The 22,346-nt window shown below is 39.6% G+C and overlaps 1 protein-coding gene across 1 annotated transcript; it reads left to right on the top strand.

Moving 5' to 3' along the window:
- Positions 1 to 13,173: 13,173 nt before the first annotated feature.
- Positions 13,174 to 13,896, top strand: LOC100461598 (keratin-associated protein 7-1). Its single transcript, XM_002830623.4, has one exon. It carries the CDS (start codon positions 13,235 to 13,237, stop codon positions 13,496 to 13,498), a length of 264 nt encoding a protein of 87 aa, XP_002830669.1. The 5' UTR covers positions 13,174 to 13,234; the 3' UTR covers positions 13,499 to 13,896.
- Positions 13,897 to 22,346: the final 8,450 nt, after the last annotated feature.

Raw genomic sequence — 22,346 nt, 5'->3', positions numbered from 1 at the left:
AGGATATTGGAAAATGAAATACATCTTTCTCCTTTATTAAAAAGATGTAACATACCGTGTCACTCTATTATGCTTGAGTTCCTGTTAAACTTTTCACTGAGAGTAGTGAAGATTTTAATGTGCAAGACAGGTTTGAATGATTCAGGGGCTATGACAAAGCTGGGGAACTTTTTTTTTTTTTTTTTGAGACAGTCTCACTCTGTCGCGCAGGCTGGAGTGCAGTGGTATGGTCTCGGCTCACTGCAACCTCCACCTTCCAGGTTCGAGCGATTCTCCTGCCTCAGCCTCTCGAGCAGCTGGGACTACAGGCATGTGCCACCACACCCAGCTAATTTTTGTATTTTTAGTAGAGACAGGGTTTCACCATTTTGGCCAGGCTGGTCTCGAACTCTTGACCTCGTGATCCACCTGGCTCGGCTTCCCAAAGTGCTGGGATTGCAGGCGTGAGCCACCGCGCCCAGCCCAGCTGGGGAACTGTTTTTTAGATTAACTTCTATTCATATCTTTGAAATAAAGCTATTGTAAAATAAACTCTGTTAAGCTTTCTAAAAACTTCTATGGTTCATTGATTCACTGTTGGTAATGAATATATTTTGAGGAAATATAACCTTCCATTTAATTGTAAACCACTGATTTGTATTTCTCATACTCCATATGAGACAGCCCACAGAATGGGCCACTGTTCTTTGACGCCCTGGTTTAACTGCCCTGTCTTTTGGCATAGAACTGCCATTTTGTCTATTTAAAAATCATTAATAAATTACAAAGTTCTCCTTTTGGTGTCTAATATCCTAAATTTCCTTCCGAAAGAGTTTGCCATTTTCTTCTCCTTAGTTATATAAACATAAGTGTACATCTTTCTACTTATTTATTCATTTTAGAGACACAGTCTTTTTCTGTTGCCCAGGCTGGAGTGCAGTGGTGCGATCATAGCTCACTGTAACCTCGAGCCGCTGGCCTCAAGCAATCTTCCTGCTTCAGCCTCCCAAAGTGTTGGGATCTTAGGCATGAGCCACCACGCCTGACTTCTATTTAATTTTGCTTAACACATGCTCTTCATTAATATTTGTCATGGTCTAAATGTTTTCATAGAAGTTACATATTTAGTTTGAGACATGATGCAAGTACTTATTTCATTCAGACTCAAACCCTGTGTACAGCATAAAAATGTGGAATTATGTAATTTTCATCTGTTAAGATTGATGCAAAAGTTATTGTGGTTTTTGCCATTACTTTCAATGACAAAAGCTGCAATAACTTTTGCACCAATGCAATATTATTTTATGGATGATAAGAGCTAGTAAATATTTGTGTGAGGTGTCAATGCTTAAGGAAAAAAAAGAGAAGAGATGGGACTCTCAGAAGTCAACGGCTCTTGAAATAAATACAATGATAGGTAGTAGTATTATTTTTATTAAATTTTATTATAAAACCTCCAAATGTTACCAGTTCATTTATTTGTATATCATTAACAATTCATGGAATTAAAAAAAATCTTTTTCTCAACCCATTATAGTAATTTTTATTTTTGTGCTTATATTATGCCAACTTTGGCCAGTAGGAATACTCTCAGGTTGCCTTCTGTCCTTTTGCTGTGACTTCAGGTGTCTTTGACAGCTCATGTGCCTTCAGGCACAGGTGGTTCAAACTCATTTTATGCATTTCTTCCTCCAGACCTGGAAGTAGTAATTTTCCTAAGGAGCTCTTTCCTATTGATACAAATTGACATTAAGAGCGCATAGTCTTGATGCTGAGTCCACATTGCTACTGAGTTGTCATTACAGACAGTTTTAATAAACAGAGCCAGGGGATCTGTATTTTTTTGAAAGAGAAACATAAATAGTGAATCTTTTCTGATATTTCAAATTCACGTTTACTTCTTTGATTTTTAAACTTCTTTTTTTCTCTTAAGCTGAAAATCTTAGTTTTTCATTTACATTATCTTATAATTACCTGTGACAGTTCAAAATAATAAAACATGTCATTGTGAACAATAAGATTACCGAATGCAGTTGAAGGCTTTTTAATATTTCTTTTCATCTGAGGGTATTTTACCTCTAGGTGTGCACAACCAACATTCTGTGATTCAGAGTCACTTGAAATAATTCTGAGTTGTGCTACTGACTTGACATTTAGTTAGATTCATTTGTTTCACATTGTTTTCTGTTTTCAGATTGCCTTTTTCTTTTGATTTAGTTTTTAAAATTCAGAATATACAGTTTTGACTGCATGATTAAATACATTTAATGATTTTTTTCTTGAATTATAAAACTAGAACTTAAAAAATATCTTTTGATTATTCTGTAGTTAATTCTTTATTTGTTCACTGGTAGTTTTGAAGCTTGCTTCAAATTTTTCTGACTCTCAAACTTTAATTTTACAGAGAGCATCTAGCCGAGTGTAGAAAAAGTTCTGATTTTTCTCTATAGCTGTTGTGCACAGACAAGAGCATTCTATGGGTTCATATATGAAAGAATGCATAGAATTGCAAGACCAATCACTGTAGGGTGATCCAGGGCCTGCTGTTTTATCACGTTTATGAGTTCCGATAACCTGGGTTTTAAAAAAGAATTTTTTTTGTTTTTTTTGTTTGTTTGTTTTTTGGCCGGGCGCAGTGGCTCACCCCTGTAATCCCAGCACTTTGGGAGGCCAAGACGGGTGTAACACCTGAGGTCAGGAGTTCGAGACCAGCCTGGTCAACATGGCGAAACCCTGTCTCTACTAAAAATACAAAAAATTAGCCGGGCATGGTGGTGGTTGCCTGTAATCCCAGCTACTCAGGAGGCTGAAGCAGGAGAATCGCTTCAACCCTGGAGGCGGAGGTTGCAGTGAGCCGAGATAGTGCCACTGTTTTCCAGCCTGGGCGAGAAGAGCAAAACTCCATTTTTTTGTTTTTGTTTTTGTGTTTTAAAGAATTTAAAAAAATCAGTTTTTTTCCCCCAGTTTTTGGAAAATTGGGAAAACATATTCTTGGACTAGACTGAACCAAGAGACATCTCTCAGTTCCTGCCTAAAGCTCATGCCATGTTTCTCAGTGATAAAACCAAGGAACGGAGCAATTTAGATAGAAGGTGTAGCAAAAAGCATCATCAGGATAATTATTCTGGACAACCTTTACTCTGACAGGTGGATAGGGCCTCAGAAATATAGCTGAGTTAAAGGTATTTAATAATGTCTTATCAATTGCTTTTTGAGAGCTACCACTTCCTGGTACCTTTCTGTTGGCCTCAGTCTGTATTCGCCCTGTGAAGATATTGAGATGGAGAGCACGGGTAGCTTCAAAGTTAGAAGACTCATACATGTGACTCGTTGACTGCAGGCTGCCCAGAACCCGGGCTGCTCCGAGCGCTGCTGTGATGGTGTCTGTCTACAAGAGGGCAACAGAGAGTCCAGCTTAGACTGCAGGACCAGGCTCCTCAAAGAGTTCAGGGTTCGCATTGCAGGTTTGGCTGCTATAAAAATGCTACAATGTTGATTTTATTTGAACCACTTTTTTGATTTTGTTAATTAGTCAATTAGCACCAGTTTATTAATGTATTAAAAATACTTATTGAGGTCTGCTGTGTGCCGGGCTGTGTGACATCAGTGTCTCCAAGTCTAAATGCTTTTCTCATTTTCTTCCTTTTACTCCCTTCATTCCTGGGTCCATTATTCCTCTGATCACTTCTATTGGATCCTTCCTACTTACCTTTCGGAATCAGCTCACTCTAGGAAGTCCTACTCTAGGAAGCCTTCCAGGACTTCCGCGGTCTTGTTTAGTGCCTTTCTCTCTCTGTCTACAGCTTTCTCTCTCTCTAATTATTTGTCTTTCTCAGTCTCCTGGAGATTTCCTGAGGTCTGTTCTCAGCCCTCTTCTGTTTTCTTGTGTACATCATTCATTCACGTGGCTTAACATTTCACCTCAAGGAGGATGAAACTTCAATATGCTTTTTATACTGTCTTATAACTTATCACTACAGTATGAGCATTTGGCAACGGCATTAAACATTCCTTATACATATAATTTGTAGTGGGTGCATAGTACTTACAAGAACCATTGTAAAAAATCTCTGTTAGACTTTTGTTACAGTAAAAAAGTCTGCAAATGGATTTTATTTTTTTTTGAGACAGCATGAAATCATGACAATTACCCTGGAAAGACTATTGTATCAAAATGACAGACCAAACACAGGAGTGTGCCTTCTACTCTCTCGCCACAGACCTAGAAATGATAGAAAAGATAATTTCTTTAAAAAGAATAAATTGTAACAATCCTGGAAGAAAAGATTGCCATCAGAAGGCAGCAGAAATATGAAATTCCGTAAGGACAGAAAGCACACAGGATTGGGCATGCACAGATCTGCTGGGGCAGGTGCAGGAGACTTTGATATCCTGGTGCAATGGTGAGGACAGCTTCTCAGGAGGGGCTGGGTGAGCTGGCTTGTGCCCCTTCTTTCTTGTGCCTGGCAGTGTGCAGATAAGAAATTCACCTCAAGGTTGAAGCAAAAAGTGTAGGGAGCCAAGAGCTACTTCCTTTGGTGGCTGCTGACCATGGAGATAAAGAAATGTGAATGGATTTGCAATAAAGTTTGGAGCCAATTGTATCAGTGGCAGGTTGGGTCTGCATTGTATGCACACATGCACGTTGTATTACTTTTCTATTGTTATGTAACAATATTACCACAAACTTAGTAGTTGAAAACAGCATCCACTTATTATTTCAGGTTTTTTAGGGGTCAAGATTCTGGGCACAGCTTCTCTGGGTTCTCTGCTTCATAGTTTTCTTTGAAAGCTGCAAACAGAGTGTCTATTGGGGTTGCAGTCTCACTTCAAGGCTTGAGTGGGGAAAGATTCACTTCCATATTTATATTGTTGTTGGTGGAATAGCCTGTTGGACTGAGAATCTCAGGTTTTTTTGCTTTTGTTTTGTTTTGTTTTTTAATTGGTGTTGGCTGGCTGCTTCCTCCAGTTCCCGGTCTTGGGATCTTGGCAGCATGGCTACTTTATCAAAATGAGCAAGAGAGAGAGTCTTTTGACAAGACAGACACTACAGTCTACATAATGTCATCACAGAGGTGACATCTTGCCATCTTTACCATATTCTGTTCATTAGAAGCAAGTCACTGGCTCCACACAGGTTCACAAGAGGGCATTTCTCAAAGGTGTGGACACCATGTTGCAGGGATCATGGGGGTTGCCTTTGAGTCTGCCAACCATAGGATATCAGGTGCAGACAAGGAATACATTTTGTTGTTGTTGTTGAGTAGTTGGTTGGATTCAAACCTGTAATGGACAAGAACTTCACATTTTGATTTTAGGCTCAAATCAACACTGATGATGCAGTATTGGACAGCTCACTTTCTTTTCCGAATCTCACTTTCCTCATGTATAAAATGAAGAAGGAGTTTAGATTGGTATTTACTCCAGCTCCAACATTCAGAATTTCTTTTAGTATTAAAATACTCAAATAGGCCGGGCGAGGTGGCTCACGCCTGTAATCCCAGCACTTTGGGAGGCCGAGGCGGGTGGATCATGAGGTCAGGAAATCGAGACCATCCTGGCTAGCATGGTGAAACCCCATCTCTCCTAAAAATACAAAAAAATTAGCCAGGCATGGTGACGGGCTCCTGTAGTCCCAGCTACTCGGGAGGCTGAAGAGGAGAATGGCGTGAACCCGGGAGGCGGATCTTGCAGTGAGCCGAGATCGCACCACTGCACTCCAGCCTGGGCGACTGATCAAGACTCCGTCAAAAAAAAAAAAAAAAAAAAAAAGACCCAAATAACAGAAACTCCACCTTGATTTGTATGCTCTTTGAGCTATATTTTCTCATAGTTTTTCTTTCTTCTCTTAAGCATCTGTGGAGTCTACATTTATTACTTTTTTGTTGGTGCTGCAATTCTTAATCACTTGCAATACAGATTTTCCCTTATTCCTTTTTCTCCCTCAAAGATAATCAATAAAAATTTCTTGCCAAATTCAGCGAAGTATTCTTGATCCCCCTCCTCCCCAGCTCTATTGTGGCATTAGGCAGTGTTGACTATTCTGCCTTGAAAATCCCCATGCCCTGTGGCTTCCATGAGCTCCAACACCTTGACTCTCTGACTCTGAGTCCTCTGACTTCTCTTGCTTCTCATCCCTCTAAAACTAGGCATCCCCAATGTTCTGTTCTCAGCCTTTTGTTTTTTCTGGTGGGTCTTCTCTATCTGTCTAACATTCCTTGAAGTATCACCTCTAGGAAGATGAAGCTCTGATTATGATATTTAGCTTATTTTCTTCTAAGCTGTTTTTCTGTATTTCCAAATGTTTAATTACAACCTATTGGCATAAGAGAGCCCTCACCATTAAAATCCTTCTCTTAACTCCTCTATTGTCATTACTAGAAGCACCTTTCATCCAGGTATTGGGAGTGATTCTTTGGATTTATGTTTTTTCTTCATAGCTGCCACCCCTTTCATTGCTAAACAAGTTCTGTACATTCTTCTTCCCCAATTTCACTCAAATCTGTCTTCTTTTTTTCCCATTTTTATTGCTCCCAACTTAACTCAGATTCTCAATTATTTCTTGAATTGATGATTAGAATGGAATATTAAGAGATGGCCCTTTCTTCATAGCTTTCCTTTAGAATCCATTATTCACATTGAGCTAGTTCTCATCGCATCATCTCCTCAATTAAGTATTTCAGTAGCTGCTCTTTATCTATGTCCTGCACATGTACTGCACATCTGTCCATCCTTTCCTTAACTCTGGCACTCATTTGCCAGAAAGTTCTCCTTAACTTTCTTACACATGCTCTGTCCTCAATTTATATAGGTTAGCTCACCAATCCCCAAATGAACCCAGACACTTCTGCTCTGTCTTTGCCTTTGGTGTTCCTTCTTTATAAATATCCTTTTTCTCCTCCACCTGTTGAAATCACACCTGTCTTTCATGGCACACCTTAACAATAATTTTTGTATTTTTAATAGGCATGGGGTTTCGAACTCATGTGGCTGATCTCGAACTCCTGGCCACAATCCACCCACCTCGGCCTCCCGAAGTGCTAGGATTACAGGCGTGAGCCACTGCACCCAGCCATGAGTTCTGTCTTTTATCTGTCCCATCAAAACACACATTTCTAGAAAGCCAAAGACAACCCTACCTCCTGAATCCAGGAGAGTCAATGCCCACTATGGGTTTATCGTTGGTCTACATAGAGTCCAATAACTAGTGTTACACAGTCAGGGAGGCCAGGGAGGATGTCAACACAGAGCTGGACTGGTTGGGGGCAAGGAGATATCAGATCTCCATCTTGCCATCAGGAGGGTATTTGGAATTCTGTCATATTTCTCCTTACTGGTATCATCTTCACAAGATCCATTAATTTCATTCATTCATTCATTCATTCATTCATTTCATTCATTCATTCATTTCATTCATTCATTCGTTCATTCATTCATTCATTCATATATTCAACAGATTAATAGATATTTATTGAGTCCCAATTATGTAGTAGTCAGATACTACACAAGATGCTGGAGATACAATGGTGAACAAGACAGAAGAGGTGCCTACCTTCAGGGAGTTCCAGTGCGGAAGACAGGCAGTGTGGAAGGAGATCTTCTTCACTGTTTTATAGGAAGGGAGGAAGAATAGGATGTGGTGAAGTTTGACAATTACACAGGAGCAAGATCATGGTCAGAGGTTTGAATTTTTGTTTTCTTAAGAACATTAGAAAGTTACTGGAGGCTTTTGAACTAGGAGAAAACACACTTTATTTTTTAAAGGCCACAGTTGCTGGTATTTAGGAATAACCCTGTAGAGTGGAAGAAGAGTGGGAGGAGGGAAGCCGGTGAGGAGGCTCTGGCAGTGGCTCAGGGCAGAGATGATGGTGTGATGAGGTGACAGCAGAGAGAGTGAAGAAGTGTGATGGATTTGAGCTATATTTTGGAGGCAAAGCTGACTGGACCTGAGGACAGAGGGGTTGAAGGAATTATCATGAAGAAAGAAATTTAGTTTTTATTCTAAGCAGTTTGGTGGTAGTGTTATTTACTGAGATGAGAAAGGCTGGAGAAGAAGTGAATGTCTAGGAGAAAATTAAGAGCTTAAGTTTTGACATGTTAAAAATTATTTGTACATGAATATTCATAGCAGTATATTTATAACAGCCAAAATTGGAAACAATGTAAAAGCCTGTTAACTGATGAATAGATAAGCGAAGTGTGGTATATTCATACAATGGAATGCTATTTGACAATAAAGAATACTGATATGTGTGACTACATGGATGAATATTGAAAATATTGGGCTAAGAGAAAGAAATCATATACAAAAGGCCACATACTGTGTGATTCAATTTATGTGAAGTGTCCAGAATAGGAAAACCCACAGAGACAGAACTTAGTTTTGTGTCCAAGTGGTGTAAAATATTTGGGAAGAGTCTTTAAAAGCTACCATCGGCCGGGCACGGTGGCTCACGCCTGTAATCCCAGCACTTTGGGAGGCAGAGGCGGGTGGATCACCTGAGGTCAGGAGTTTGCGACCAGCCTGGCCAACATGATGAAACCCCATATCTACTAAAAATACAAAAAATTAGCCAGGTGTGGTGGCAGGCGCCTGTAAATCCCAGCTACTCGGGAGGCTGAGGCAGGAGAACCACTTGAACCCAGGAGGCAGAGGTTGCAGTGAGGCGAGATTGCGCCACTGCACTCCAGCCTGGGCGACAGAGTGAGACTCCGTCTCAAAACAAACAAACAAACAACAAACAAACACTACTGTCACTTGCCCCATTCATCTTGCCTTGTTTGTAATATTTCAGATAATGGAAGCACTGTCAGCTTAAGTCTTATGAATGAGACCTTAGTTTAGTAGTTGTTAATTGGGAGTGACTTTTAGTGGTTATGGAGTTTCTTTTTAGGGTAAAGAAAATGTTCTGAAATTGGTTAGTGGTGATGGACTCTATAAATACACTAAAACCCGCTGTATACTTTTTGTAAATTTTTGGGTGAATTTTATCATATGTGAATTACATCTCAGTAAAGGTGTTATTCCAAAGATGGTTTGATATGGTATTTTGTTCTGAGTTTTCTAGAAAGCAGAATTTCAGGTGAAGGGCTCATGTACTATTGCTTTCTTCAGGAGCAGGAGTGAAGGGTAAGGGAAGTGAAGCAGGGAAGGTGGTGTGCTCAAATGAAGATGCCTCATCCAGTTGACCATAGCTAAGCAATTATGTGCTGGATTCCATGACACTATTCCCCAAGAAGCTGTCTAACCCTCTTAGGACTGTCTCAGGCAGGTCTGTCCATGGAGAAAAGGGGAGAATATATCCACACTTCCATTTCCTTTTGGTCGAAGGTTTGCTCCACAGGGCATTGACTGCCCTACACTTCCAGGTTTTGCAAGCATGGGCCCTAGATAGGCTCCCCCATCTCTTTCCCAGCTGTTAAAGGTGAGGTCCCCAGGTGGGGGATGACAGATGTCTGGTGAGGGACTGAGGTAAAGCTCCATTATTTTGTACCAGCTTGAGGTGAGTTGGAACCTACACCAAGATGATTCCTATAGGCGCAGCTGCATAAGAGGCGGGAGAGGCTGGGAGGCTATGAGTGGGGTCTGATCCTTGCCTGATAAAGGTTCTCAAATTTCCAAGTGAATATGTCATGTAGGCTCCTTATTGCTTATTTTTTTCCTTGTAAATACTATGTGTCAATTCATTTTCTCTTTTCTTTAAGGAAAATATATGCATTCAAATAAGTCAAATAAAATCTGGTGTTAGAACTAATCTCTCCTCCTGCCAAATCAATTGGCATTGAGGGATTTTCTTTGTAAAACTAATATTTATGGCGACTTTTCCCTCAATTAGAGTACATAGTGATTGGGGGAAATGGAGAAAGAAAACAAAGAAAAGGAATTAAAGCTATATGCTAATCTACAACCAAAGGCCGACTAATAATACATGAATTGCACGAACAACCTATGAAACCTCTCTATTTAAAATTGTTCAGGGTTAGAATTACCAGAACCATTTTACATTATGATATGTAAAGTCCTAAAAAACTTTTTATGCCTGCTCTCATCTAATCTTTTGAAATATGTGTTAAAATCTGTTAAAATTATTTTAGCCCATGTAAAGAATAGAAATTCAGTGGAAGTCATTAATGTTGTTCGGTGACATTGTAGGCTTTCTCCCTCCAGGCACATAGTAGCATTGCTCTTCATGACCTGTGAAATTAGGTGTGGCTGTGGAACTTACTTTAGGAAATGAGGAGAGTGTGGAAATGGTGTATAACGCTTGAGGAGAGCCTTTAAAAGCTACCATGGCTTGCCCCATTCATTTTCCCCTGTTTGTCATATTTCAGATAATCAAAGCACTGTCAGCTTGAGTCTTTCGAATGAGAATGATGTGTATCCAAGACACTCACCAACGTGAGAAGATTTCGTAGTGTGAGCAGGCAATACATTTCTGAACATGGAAATTTTGGATGTCTGTCTGTTATAGCAGCAAAAACTAGCCTTTGTTTTTTTGTTTTCTAGTTTTTAGCAGCAAAAGCTAGACCGATATGTTCTTCAAAAAAAAAATGCAATGAATTATAGATCTGAGGCATGTAGAAGCTATAGCCCCTTAAAGCCTTAATGACATATCAAAAGCAGGATAGTAAAGTAGTTAAGAGCATGGCTTGGAGGTAGATGGCATGGGTTTGGAGCTTGATTCTGCTGACTATTACCCATGTGACCTTCAGTAATTCTCTTAAACCCTCTGGACTCGGTTTTCTTTTAAAGAATCATAATGCCCACATCATAAGATCATTATAAAAATTAAATGAATTAACACTTGTCAAATGCTTGGAATAGTGCATAGTAAGCCTTCTTACTGTATATAGAAGTAAAATATATAATTAAGTAGTATGTGCAAATTCTTTAGAACAGAGTCTAGCACAGAGTAAGTCCTCAATGAATATTTTTTGTTATTATCAATCTTTAAAATAAAAATCATTGAATAGCAATCAAGTACTTGGCTGATAATTTTCTCTGGGAATGTCTAGTAAGAGATAGGAAAGTAAAAACAAGCTAAGGAGAAAATATAAGTTTTTCTTTTGATTATGGGTAACCAAACGAGCACTCACACAGGTGGGTTTTACCTCTGAGGAGACACTTGAATGCATTGCTGTTACCTTCCCTTTCTAATCAGGTGTGTCCTGAGACAAGAAGCAGAGAGCATCAAGAAATGGAAGAGGACAAACTAAAGCTTTTTCTTTAATTACCTCTATCATCCAGAGTTAAGGGAAATAAGTCACCAGCGACTGAAACCAAACACTCCTGCCAATGAGAGATAAGCATCTCTGGGCAATTTCACACAGCCCAGCAAAAGCTTCTTTGAATTCTCATGACAAACCGGCCCTGGAATTTATCAGGATGATTTATTCATCAGAATTACCTGAGATACCCATTACAAATAGAGATTTCCAGAATCTCAGGTGGTGGTGGGAGAGGAGAGCTCCTGGAATTCTGAATTTCAAGCAAATTCTTTAGAAGATTCTTCTACCTGCTTACATTTGAGAACCCCAAATCCGGTCCTGTGGTTTATACGGAGTAACTGAAATACCACTGCCACCTGGTGGCAACATGTACAAATTACAGGTTCCAATGTCATTGTGTGATAGAATCAGTAGTGAAATTTTTCAAGTCACGCTTAATTCTTAGTCACCCCTGCCCTCTCCTAATCACAAACGTATTTTTGAGTTTTCTGGATTATCTGATACAGAGTTTATATAATTTAAACCCTGAGGACACAACCTCTTACCATTTTAATTCATTCTTTTTGTTAAACTGAATTTGAAATTATAACTTATTTTTCTTTAACTTTCTCTATATACTCTTATGACATTTAATTAATTTGTAGAATAAAAGAAATCATATCCACTTATAGAACATTCTTTAGGCAGCTCTCTGTCAGAGAAACTGAGAGAGATAGAATTTTAAAGAGAGAGGGATGTCTGAGAGGAATGATTAGTTTTGCATATTGGACTCTATGATTGTCTGTTAAGATGGAAATAAAAAAAGGAATTGGTATTCAGGAAGTTTTTTCTTCTACTTTCAGAGAATTCTGACTTTGATTCACATATAAAAAGATGATGTCTTAAACCTTTGAATTGGAATAGACTTAGCTTTGCTGAGCTCAGATCCTTCCTGGTTTACGTTCTTCATGAGAATTGGTTATGTAAGGCAAAATAAGAGCAGAAGGAAGTGTTGCATCCTTAAATATAACTGGTATTTCATAATGGATCATGGCATTCAGGCTTGTTTTATAGGAGTCAGTAAGAAGCAAGTGTGGTATGACATGACTCTGAAATTGAGCATCATCCCACTCAGCGCCAGTGTGGCAACTCCAAAAAGACAGTTTGGCAATGTTCAGGATGATTTACAAGCAAATATGGTATGTTCTCCATGAAAAATAAAATGTGTATTAACAAACAGAATGCTCATAAATGAAATAGATGAAAATGACTTACAGGTTATTCACAGCCAACTTATTATTTGGCACCATTGCAGCCTCTGTAAAAACACTTGGTTGGATAGAGTTGCGTAGCAGTGCTTTCTAAAATAAAAAATTTTTGAGTTAGAATTTGTATAACATAAACCAAGGCATTTTAAAGGTAACAATTCAGTGATATTTAGTACATTCCAAATGTTTTGCAACATTGTCTAGTTCCAAATGATTTTCTTCACTCCAAAAGGAAACTCTGTACCCATTAACTAGTTGGTATACAATTGTTTTAAAATGGCACATGGGTGAATTTCAAGAGGTTATAGAATTTCAGTTTGATGTTTCAAAGTAATGTTCAAAAGACCTCAATATATGGCTTTGTCTTGGCTTGAAGTGTTTGCATTCTTGCCAAAGCTTTTTTAGTCTAGCTATGTCAGTTGGGAAGAGTTTATAATCAGAAGATTTAAAGAGTCTCACATGAAGCAATCAAGAACAGTAGTTAAACTATGGGACTCTGATGAAAAGAATTCGATTGCGTGTCAAGTGTGGTCACTGGCTTTAAAATAGTACAGAGAGAAGCCAACAAAAATGTGGGCAGTGAGTCTGTGCATTCCTTATAAGCATTTTATTAGAAAAGAATGAGATTACCTATGCAAATTAGTGGGAAGATGTTTAGACAGATGTGTTGTGCCCATCAGCTTGAGATATAAAAAGCCCTGTGCGGGAAGAGACCTTCATTAACATTTGGGTAACTTACCCTTCGCAATCCATCTAAATCCTTCTCGGTTGCTGCCACCATGACTCGTTACTTCTGCTGTGGAAGCTACTTCCCAGGGTACCCTAGCTATGGGACCAACTTCCACGGGACCTTCAGAGCCACCCCCTTGAACTGTGTTGTGCCTCTGGGCTCTCCCCTGAACTATGGCTGTGGATGCAATGGCTACAGCTCCCTGGGCTACAGCTTTGGTGGTAGTAACATCAACAACCTGGGCGGCTGCTATGGTGGTAGCTTCTATAGGCCATGGGGCTCTGGCTCTGGCTTTGGCTACAGCACCTACTGATGGACCAATGGCTCCAGTGATTACAGGACTCTCAATTAATTCTCTGCACAGAACAACCTGAAGAGCAATGACTGTCTTCCTACCTTCCCCTGTGCTTGGGTGATACATCTTCCATCTTCTTGCTGACTTCTTGCTGTGGTCTTTGTCTTTGATGCCGTTGGACAAGTCACCCAGGACTCAGGTGCTGAACTGATACTCATCTACAGACAAAGGAAGCAAGATGCATTTTTTTTTTGTCATACTTGAATTTTAACAGTGAAAAAGTAGTTTGCCTCCCATGGTTGCTCTGCTTATGTATTATTAGCTTCTACATCAACATTAATGTATTACAAATTGGATGTGGGTAGGAAGGGGATTTTCTGTCAGTCTCTTAATAAATCTATTTCCTTCAGCATAAATAATTTTGTCCTGGTTATTTATTTTACTTTGCCTTTATGCTCTTGAATTCATCAGTCAGTTTAAACCTGTAATGGTTGACTTTAACCAAATTTTATTCTGATTTCAGACTATATAGCCAGGATAGGGTGATGCCTAACCATTTTTTATTTTTATATTGATATTTCAATTTAAAAAACTCTCCGGAAATGTACCATATTTAACCCAGATATACTGCAATTGTTGGCATTTCTCAAAGCTGATTATAAAACAGGAATATTTCTTAGCTGTTCAATGCTAAAACATGTTTTCTTTTCTCTTTTCCTTAGTGGCATGATTCCATTTTGGTTCATTTCTCCTTTCCTACTGTTTATAGAACTCAGCTCTGGGGAGATTTGATCCCCTCAGGTTGTTGGAAGAATTGGAACTAAATAGACTTAGTTATGAAACTCTATCTTTAAGAGTTCCTAAGATTTGATCAATAAAGGGAAGCCAACTACTAAAATCACATATTATTTTTATCCTTTTTGATAGATGGGTTTTATTTTCTCCACTTTCTTCACCTCTGATTATACATATAACTAGTACTAAAATGAAGTGTTTATTCTTTGAAATAATAGTTGCCATCAAAAGCACTTGAAATGGTATGTGGTCTACACTTAGAAAATGCTCCCTCTCTTGCTTACTGAAAAATCTCTGCTTTATTGAAGCAAAATACTTTATGTTTGAGTTAAAACTCATTCATTCACATATCATGTATTTATTGCACCTCTGCCTGAGAGAAGGTGCTCGATTAATTGTTCATTGACTTTACTTGTTAAATCTCTGCTTTATGGGTGCAAAATATTGTATTGTCCAATGTAAAGTTCATTCAGGCATGCATCAAGTATTATTGGGCTGTGGCCACTGTGTTAAGATATTTACAGTTGTAAAAACAACTAAGCAGAGGTGTTTTTGATATGAGAAGCTGACTATCTTCGAGATTTATTCATTCAAGAGGTACTCATCACATAGTATGGCACAGCATTGTCTTAAGATTTGGGGACACAAATCTTAGAGATAACTGAAACACAATCTATGCCCTTAAGAATTAAATACACTTTATTCAATATTTAAAGGGCTTTTCATAGTCTCCTATTTTATGTCAATCAATATGCTGTAAATGACTATCCAAAGACAGATAGATATTCCTTACTCATTTGCTTCCCAGGACCTAAAATTGGAGACAGTCTGTGATAAGAACCATGTATACACACAAAGTGTTACAGGCTTGCATAGAAGGGAAGCTTCGGTACGTAAACATGACCATGAGAGGGAGTAAGAGTTACATATCAAGATAGATATGGCTGCGCAAATGTGAGAAAGAATAGGGCTATTTAAAGATGAAATAGGTTATCACCAGCAAGGCTCCAATGCATAGGTAGGATGACCTGTTGGTGGAGAGAATCCAAGGGTGTTGAGTACTGGATAGGTGATTTGAGATCTCTACCAACCATAAGACTTTAGATTCTATCTTTATGACTAACATTTATTTTCTATTTTAAGGCCATAATTGTTTTGTATTTTGTTAATTAATTTTTATTTTTAAAAATTTCAAACATGAAAAATTTGCTGTAATAGTGCAAAAAAGTCCTGCATTCTCAGATTTACATTTTTCTTCCATTGAACGTATTATCACATATAGTATATATGCTATATCATGTATATGTATAGTGTGTATCTCTATCATCTACCTATGTATGTATCTATGTATGTATCTATCTATCATCTATCTATCTATCTAGCTATGTATCTAACTCTCTCTCTGTCTATCTATCTGGATAGCCACTCAGAATAGGTGGCAGATATCATACTATTTATCTTAAGAACAAAGACAATATAACTATACAAATTAAATATTTAATATTAATATAATACTATTCTCTAACCCAAAGTGCATACTCAAATGTAATCACTTGTCTCACTAATGTCCTTTGTACTTGTTTTTCCCCTACTTCGGGATCAAATCCAGTATTATGTATGTCTCTTTAGTCTTCTTTAATGTGGACCAGTACCTCACCTTTTCTCTGCCTTTCTTGACCTCCACCAATATGAAGAATGCAGGCAGTCATTTCACAGAATGTATCTTGATTTGGGTTTGACTTTCCTCACGATTAGATTTATATCATGCACTTTTGGTGGAAATGTCATAGACGTGATGCTTTATCCTTCTCAGCACATCATATCAGGAGTCACATTAGTTGCCTCATGTAGTTTGGTTGATATTAACTTTGATCACTTGGGGAAAGTTGCGTCTTTCAGGTTTCTTTACTGTAAAGTTGCTCTTTGCCCTTTGTAATTAATAATGAATTTGTGAGTTGATACTTTGGTACTATGTAAATATCTTATTTCTTATCAAGTTTTTACTTGTCAGTTTTATGATTCATCCACAAATTTCTAATTTTACATTAATAAATCCCTTTACATTTATTAGTAGGCCTTCTACTGTAAGAAAGAAGTTTCTCTTTTCCCCATTTATTAATTTTTTGTTTGCTTACTTATATGTGCCAATGCTTATATCAGTATGGGTTCATGGATTCTTATTTTACTCAATAATCCACTAATATTTATTTTGATCTTCAAAGTGCCTCAGATTTGGACAGTGGGAATACCTTCATGCTGGCTTCTATGTCCTTTGGAAGTGTCCCCCATCACTATTTGATCATTTTCTTTCTTTCTGGCTCAACAAGATATTCCTGTCTGGCTCATCTTGAACTTTTCTGCTCTTATAATAGAATCAGGGATTTCTCCCCGGAGCTCTGAATTTTTTAAGTGCAGACTGGTATTTAGAAAGTAAGGGCCGGGCGGCTGGGCGCGGTGGCTCATGTCTGTAATCCCAGCACTTTCAGAGGCCGAGGCGGGTGGATCACGCGGTCAGGAGATCGAGACCATTCTGGCTAACACGGTGAAACCCTGTCTCTACTAAAAATACAAAAAATGAGCCGGGTGTGGTGGCGGGCACCTGTAGTCCCAGCTACTCGGGAGGCTGAGGCAGGAGAATGGCGTGAACCCGGGAGGCGGAGCTTGCAGCGAGCCGAGATCATGCCACTGCACTACAGCCTGGGCGACAGAGTGAGACTGTGTCTCAAAAAAAAAAAAAAAGTAAGGGCTGGGCACGGTGGCTCACGCCTGTAATCCCAGCACTTTGGGAGGCTGAGGGCGTTGGATTACTAGGTCAAGAGATTGAGACCATCCTGGCTAACATGGTGAAACCTTGTCTCTACTAAAAATACAAAAATTAGCCGGACATGGTGGTGGGCACCTGTCCGCCTACTCGGGAGGCTACTCGGAAGACTGAGGCAGAATTGCTTGAATCTGGAAGGCGGAGTTTGCAGTGAGCCGAGATCGCGCCATTGCACTCCAGCCTGGCAACAGAGTGAGACTCCATCTCAAAAAAAAAAAAAAAGTAAGATATGGGTGCTAAGGGAGCTCACTGCCGTGCTGTCATTGCTGCATATCATATGGTATGACAATCATTGCTATGATCCTTAATTGTCCTTTCTGATTTAAGAATGGCACACTCAGAAGCTGCGCTGGAGCTCTGTGTGTGGGAACAGAATTCATTGAGGGGCAGAATTTGCTTACGCTAAGAGAGAGGCTGACCTTTTGGTAGGAGGGAGGTCTTCAAATGCCAGAGTGTAAAGGTCCTTTGTGCTGACCAAGTGACTACACCAGTGACCTCAGTACCCCCTGTTCTTCAACTAGATTTCATACCACCTTTCTTCTGCTTCAGCCTTAATCCTGGCATTGATTCTTAGTGTTGTGAGTCTCAGTTCTCTATGGGAGTTTGAAGGCTCACTCCTTCCTTTAGCTCCCTCTTGTCACAATTTCTGCTATGGCTCCTCTTTCTTTGTGATTTTCCTTCATCTCCTTTGCAACTTCCAGAAATGTAGTTAACCTTTCTTCAATTGACATCATCCTTACAATTCTCTGTTATTGTTGGCTTCCACTCCTTCACTCCCTTACTATAATTTAATGGCTTCTGGGGAAGAAGGAGGGTGAAATCTGTAGGGTAACTCTGACATCTTGCACCTAAAAACCATATATTCCTTAAAGAGGGTCAAGAAGGGATTAACAAGTTACAACAACAACTTGCCTTCTCTTGCAGCAACAATGCGACAGATACAATAATAGACAATCTCACTATTTGCATAATAATTTTTAGAGGTAGATTTTATTATCCACCTATTATTGAAGAAACCAAAATTCAAAAGTTAAACAATTTGTTTCAGGCTGTATCATTCATTTGCGAAGTAAAACACTAACATATAAGTAAGGAGGGTCTGACGCCAAATCCATTCCTCCACTCTAAAACAAATTACACATCACTTTCCAAATTATAGAGCTCTTCCCTAGAAATATCCCTGCTGAATACTTCTTATGCCATTAATAATTATGCCTTGTGTTTACATAGTGAGTCAAAAAAATACATCCCTAGAATTTTATTTAATTCTGACAACTTTCTTGGGAGATCAATATCATGAGGAAATTGATGGAGACTAAGTAATTTGCCCAAATGGGCAAATGTTCAATAGGTGAGAAAGGTGAAGCTTGAACAAGAAGCTTTCTTTGTTCCAGTTTAGAAGTCCCATCTCTGTTTACTATTATATCATATTCTCACACTGCACTGTTGAAGCCTGCCAACGAAGACCACCAGGAATACTCCTACAGACAAGCAAAGTTGGGTTTATTAACTTGTTGCCACAACAGAGACCTCACAACAGGAGAAACAGCAAGATATCTCAATAAGATGGAGTGAGGAGGGTTTGTTACAGGATTTGGGCTTGCATTAGTTAATTTTGGAGAAGATTGTAGGAAGCCGGGTCTCTTCTAGGTTGCATATTGTATTAGTTCCAGAGCACCAAGCTGACATCTCTGATTCCTTCCATGCCCATTGTCCTGCCACTGATAACAAATGCAGAACATTAATCATGAGTCTGCCAATTTGACTTAATTAATTGTATTTGTCCATTCTCACATTGCTATAAAGAACTACTCGAGACTGAGTAATTTATAAAGCAAAGAGGTTCAATTGGCTCGTGGTTCCATAGGTGGTATAGGAAGCATGGCTGGGGAGGCCTCAGGAAACTTACAATCATGGTGGAAGGCCAAGGGGAAGCAGTCACATCCTACATGGCTGGAGCAGGAGGAAGAGGGCAAAGGGGGAGGTGCTACATGCTTTTAAACAACTTTGAAACTCCTGAGGACTCTGTCATAAGACAGCACTAGCAGGATGGTGCTGAGTCATTGGAAACCACCTCCGTGATCCAACTACCTCCCACCAGGCCCCACCTCCAATATCTGGGATTAAAATTCAACATGAGATTTGGGTGGGGACACAGAGCCGAACTATATCACCGATTTTATCAAGATTCTCTACAATTTTCACAAGCTTTCCAAAAAGATTTTAATAATTATTTGGCTCTATTCTTTATCTTGATACCAAATCCTTAGATTTTCCCTTCTCACTCTCTCTAAGAAATCCTGTCAGGACTTCATTCCTGATATTTCTGCCTCAGTTCACAACTGATTCATGTCTTGCCTGGGTTACTAGCCCAGCTACTTATCCATTCTGCCAGGCAGTCTCCAATCCATCTTCCATGCAGCAGGCACAACGATCTCTCAAAATGCAAGTCTAATTATGTAGCTCTTTTCTGCAAACTCTTTGGTGATTTTTTTTTATTTCTTACGGTTTTCAGGACAATGATCAAGTAGAGGCTCACAGATCTACCAATTTTTCTAGCCTTATTTCCTACTTTTCCTTAATGTGCTTCCTTTTCACCTGCAGTGGGGACTATCACAGGTTTTTGTTCCCTTCTGCACTCTTTTAAATCTAGTGAACTCCTACAGATCCTTCAAAATATCTTCCTCCACCCCAGGGTGCTCTCCTTTTCCCAGTTGAAAAGTCTCATCTCTGTTTACTTTGATGTCATATTGTTCACACTGCACTGTTGAAGTCCACTAACCAAGACCACCAGAAATACATCTATAGTCAAACAAGTTAGGCTTATTAACTTGTTGCCACAGTGGAGGTCAAAAAACACGAGAAACTGCAAGATATCTCACTAAGAGGGTGTGAGGAGGGGTTTGTTATGGGATTTGGGCTTGAATTAGGTGATTTTCCAGAAGATCGAAGGAGGCAGAGGTCTCTTCTACATGCATACTGTATTAGTTTCCCATTGTCACTGTCACAAATTACCACAAATTTAGCGGCTTGAAATAACACAAATTTATTCTTGTATAGTTCTGGAGGTTAGAAGTTCAAAATGGGTCTTACTGGGCTCAAATCAAGGTGTTGGTAACACTGTATTTATTCTGGATGATCTAGAGCAGAATTCATTTCCTTGCATTTTCCACTTTCTTGAGGCTGCCTGCCGGCTGGATGTCCAGGCACCCCATTTCTTTGGCCTCAAGCTCCTCATCTGTCAAATGTATGTCCTGTTCCTGACCTGCTGCCTCTGCTTGGGGGCCAGGGTTGGGGTAAAGGGGTTTAAGAATCAAAGCTGATGACATCCCTCCCCTGCTTAAAACCCTTTTGTGGCTCCACACTGCTCTCAAAAAAAAAAAGACATGTGTCCTGGATATGACTGTGTGGGCTGGCCCTGCCCGCACCCCAGCCCCCCCACCCAGCCATTTCTTGGCTGTGTCCCTTCTGTCCTCAAAGGACAACAGCACAGCACCTTCCCAGCTCTCTCCTTGATTCGGATACTGATACAGGAGTCTCCTATCTTCCCTTTCTATTTATAAGAACCCTTGTGATGACACTGGGTTTGCCCAGGTAATCCAGGATAATCTCCCTAACTTAAGGTCAGCAGATTGGCAACTTTAATTCAGCCTTGCTGTATAACATGCAGGATTAGAATGATGACATCTTTAGGGAACATTATTCTGCCTATCGCAGCCTAATTCTAGGATCAGCTGTTTCAAAGGATTTTATGTAGGAGGTGGATCAAGGCTACATTTGTAATTGGTAAAGAAGCAGCAGTCACCAAAGGTAACATGTGGTCATGGTTGTGGTTTGTGTAGCTCACTGCACTTGTTTTTCTCCCTTCTCAGACATGATTACAGAGGGGTCTTATTTTTGTCTCACTCTGGCATCATCACAGGCTGACCTCATCTGATTTGGTGTTCTGGAAGTTGCAGATGGGAAGTGGGGGAACACTCTGGTTTACTGTTAGTGTTATTGGGGCTGCTGTTTCTCTTTCTTACTGGTGCCTTCATTAGCTGATGGCTGTGATTCCCTCATTACATGATGTATTCTGTAGGTTCTTTGAGGTCAAGCACCATATTTTATTCAATGTTACATCTCCTGTGCTTTGGATCCCAGACATTTGATAATTTTTTTTTTTTTTTTTTTTTTTTTGAGACTGAGTTTCTCTCTATCACCTAGGCTGGAGTGCAGTGGCACAATCTTGGTTCACTGCAACCTCTACCTCCCGTTTTCAAGTGATTCTTGTGCCGCGGCCTCCTGAATAGCTGAGATTACAGGCACCCACCACCACGCCCAGCTAATTTTTGTATTTTTAGTAGAGACGGGGTTTTACAGTGTTGGCCAGGCTGGTCTCTAACTCCTGACCTCAGGCAGTCCACCTGCCTTGGCCTCCAAAAGTCCTGGGATTACAGATGTGAGCCACCATGCCCAGCTGATAAATTTTTTTGAATTAATGTAATTATTTAAAACCTTAGAGAAAAAAAGCCCAATTCCTTGTTACTTAAAATATGGCCTGCAGACTGGGCATGGTGGCTCACACCTGTAATCTCAGCACGTTGGGAAGCCAACGTGGGAGAATCACTTGAGGCCAGGAGTGTGAGAGCAGCCTGGGCAACGTGATGAAACTCCATCTCTACCACCATCACCACCACCACCACCACCACCACCACCAACAACAACAACAACAAAAATGAAAATTAGCTGGACATGGTGGTGTGCACCTGTAGCCTCAGCTACTCAGGAGTCTAAAGTTGGAGGATTGCCTGAGCCTGGGGAGGTTGAGGCTGCAATGAGACACGATCACGCCACTGCACTCCAGCCTGGGCAACAAAGTGAGACCCTGTCTCAAAAAAATATGATCTGCAGACAGGACACATTGGCATCACCTTGTGCTTGCTCAAAATTCAGAATCTCAGGCCTCTCCTCTATTAAATTAGACTCTACACTTTAACAAGATTCTCAGGTGATTTATGTGCACATAAGGTTTCAGGACTGGCCCAGTTCTGTTGACTCTTATCCCAAAGGAAGTAGAAAGGGAGATCATTCTCACTGTTGATTCTTAAAATAATTGATGAAATAGTATTGACATTTTTATCAAGAAAAGAAAGTTTTCTCTTTCTTATTATTTTTCCTATACTTTTGTTCATTTTTTATTGCTATTTACAGAAAAACCACATTATGTTTTTCATTTCCATTGAGGATAGAGGAAAAGCACTTAAAATT

The sequence above is a fragment of the Pongo abelii genome, chromosome 22 (genome assembly GCF_028885655.2).
Source record: "Pongo abelii isolate AG06213 chromosome 22, NHGRI_mPonAbe1-v2.0_pri, whole genome shotgun sequence".
Lineage (NCBI taxonomy): Eukaryota > Metazoa > Chordata > Mammalia > Primates > Hominidae > Pongo > Pongo abelii.
This window is presented reverse-complemented; position numbering and strand designations above follow the sequence as displayed.